Here is a 1,927-nt window from a genome sequence, read left to right on the forward strand (position 1 = left end):
TGTATTTTATTATGCACATTAAATTATTTATAGTTTCATCATCAAAATTATTTTATTTAAATTTACTAAATATTTTACATATTTTTATTTAGAATTTATCTTTATATAATTGAATTGACATTGATTTATTTTTATTTTAATAATTTAAAATGTAATTAATAATGATGTATTATGAATTTATTATGTATTACATTAAATAATTTATATTTTAATGCGACATAATACTTAATGCTTTTTTAATAAAATTTTTCATGTATTAATTTAAATACATTTTATAATTTTTTTATTTGTCATTATATTGTATGTATGCATGTATGTATGCCTGGCTTGTCTCACCGCTGGAGTCCCCGTGTTCTCCCAGAATCCATCCGTTAAAGCTGCTGGGATGGATGCCTAACCTCTCGGCCATCAGATACCGGAAGCGAGCCGAGTCCAGGTTGGTCCCGCTGCCGATGACACGGTGCTTTGGCAGGCCACTCAGCTTCCAGGTCACGTATGTCAAGACGTCCACTGCGCGGGCAGAAAAAGTGTGTTACAAGCAAGTAAACGGTATAAAGCGTGTGCTGTGGTGTTTACGGGGACCTGGGTTGGACACGACGATGAGGATGCAGTTAGGACTGTATCTGACGATCTGCGGGATGATGTGTTTGAAGATGTTGACGTTCCTCTGCACCAGATTCAGCCTGCTCTCGCCCTCCTGCTGACGCACGCCTGCCGTCACCACCACGATACGAGAGTTAGCCGTCACCGAGTAATCTACGGACCGAAACGCGGAGAAACACCTCAAAACCAGCACGGTGCCAATTCCACAGTGGCCTAATATAATCTAATTAATTACATAATGCGCCGATTAATTAAGTCAAATAAGTCAAATGTACATTTGTACATCCAAAATGTATTTTTTATATATAAATATGAAAATAAACGACATACTTTCAATATTAAACACCATCCGGGGACAAATGCACAACAATTTCTCTGTGCTTTATTTTTGTTGGTGAAACAGTCAGGGCTATAGAAATGCATCTTAATACTTCAGCATCAGAATCAACTTTATTGCCACCTACGAGGAATTCGTTTTAGTGACAGAAGCTCTGCAGTGCAACAGGACGGCAAGACAAGACAGATAATAAAAAAAAGAATTATATACAAAATAGGAAAAATACAATATATACTATAGACATTCAAGTATAAAGGGTGTTTATGTTATGTGCAATTTGAAGTGTTAATATTTCCTGGGAACTTTCTGACCCCCCTACATCTAGTTTCGATGTCCATCAAGCTTTTTTAAGGCTTCTTTTAAGGAGGCGAGCGCTACCTTTGCCTGAGACGATCTTGGGCGTCTTCAGGAAGAGGCTGCCGTGCTGCAGGTCCATCATCTCGCCCTTGAGTTTGTCCTCTACGACGTCCACCAGCGCCAGCTCATCCGCCAGCTCCTGCAGCGCCGGAGACACACCGAAAACCATTTCCATTAGCATCCAGCGTCAACAGAAACCACAAAACGGCTCCTGCACGAACTCTTCGTTGTGTGCGCCGATGGTACGACGATTAAAAGCTCACTCGCTGTGTTCGTTTTAACGCAGTAACTGATTGATTTCATGTATTTGTGGGCATCCGTCGCCGCTGTCAGATGAATATTTTGATCATATTTAATTGTAGTATTTTATTTTTGTGGTGGAATCGCTGGTCACAATGTGTTTTGAAAAGAACCGAGGGGAAAAAACTAACAGCGATTACATCGGTTATTATTGTCATACTTTATTCTCAAGTTATTAATGTTAACAATATCAGCATTGAGTGACTATGTGCGTATTAGTGTGCAGATTTCAATATACGTCCAGTCTGATCTCTAATCGTCTCATCGTTCGAATTTGATAATAAGAAATTATTTTAATCCAAAAAGCAAGCTTCCTTATAGATCTGGTGT

General features: G+C 38.7%; 1 protein-coding gene across 1 annotated transcript in view; it reads right to left on the reverse strand.

Annotated features, from left to right (window-relative positions):
- Positions 1-1,927, reverse strand: part of LOC122330336 (L-lactate dehydrogenase B-B chain-like) — a 2,694-nt gene that overhangs the window by 237 nt on the left and 530 nt on the right. The window contains exons 2-4 of the mRNA XM_043227271.1: positions 1,319-1,436; positions 583-756; positions 337-510 (exon numbers count right to left, since the gene is read on the reverse strand). Coding sequence (XP_043083206.1) covers positions 337-510; positions 583-756; positions 1,319-1,436 — 466 coding nt within the window. The remainder of the gene's footprint in view (positions 1-336; positions 511-582; positions 757-1,318; positions 1,437-1,927) is intronic.

The sequence above is a fragment of the Puntigrus tetrazona genome, chromosome 25 (assembly GCF_018831695.1).
Source record: "Puntigrus tetrazona isolate hp1 chromosome 25, ASM1883169v1, whole genome shotgun sequence".
In the NCBI taxonomy this organism is placed as follows: domain Eukaryota; kingdom Metazoa; phylum Chordata; class Actinopteri; order Cypriniformes; family Cyprinidae; genus Puntigrus; species Puntigrus tetrazona.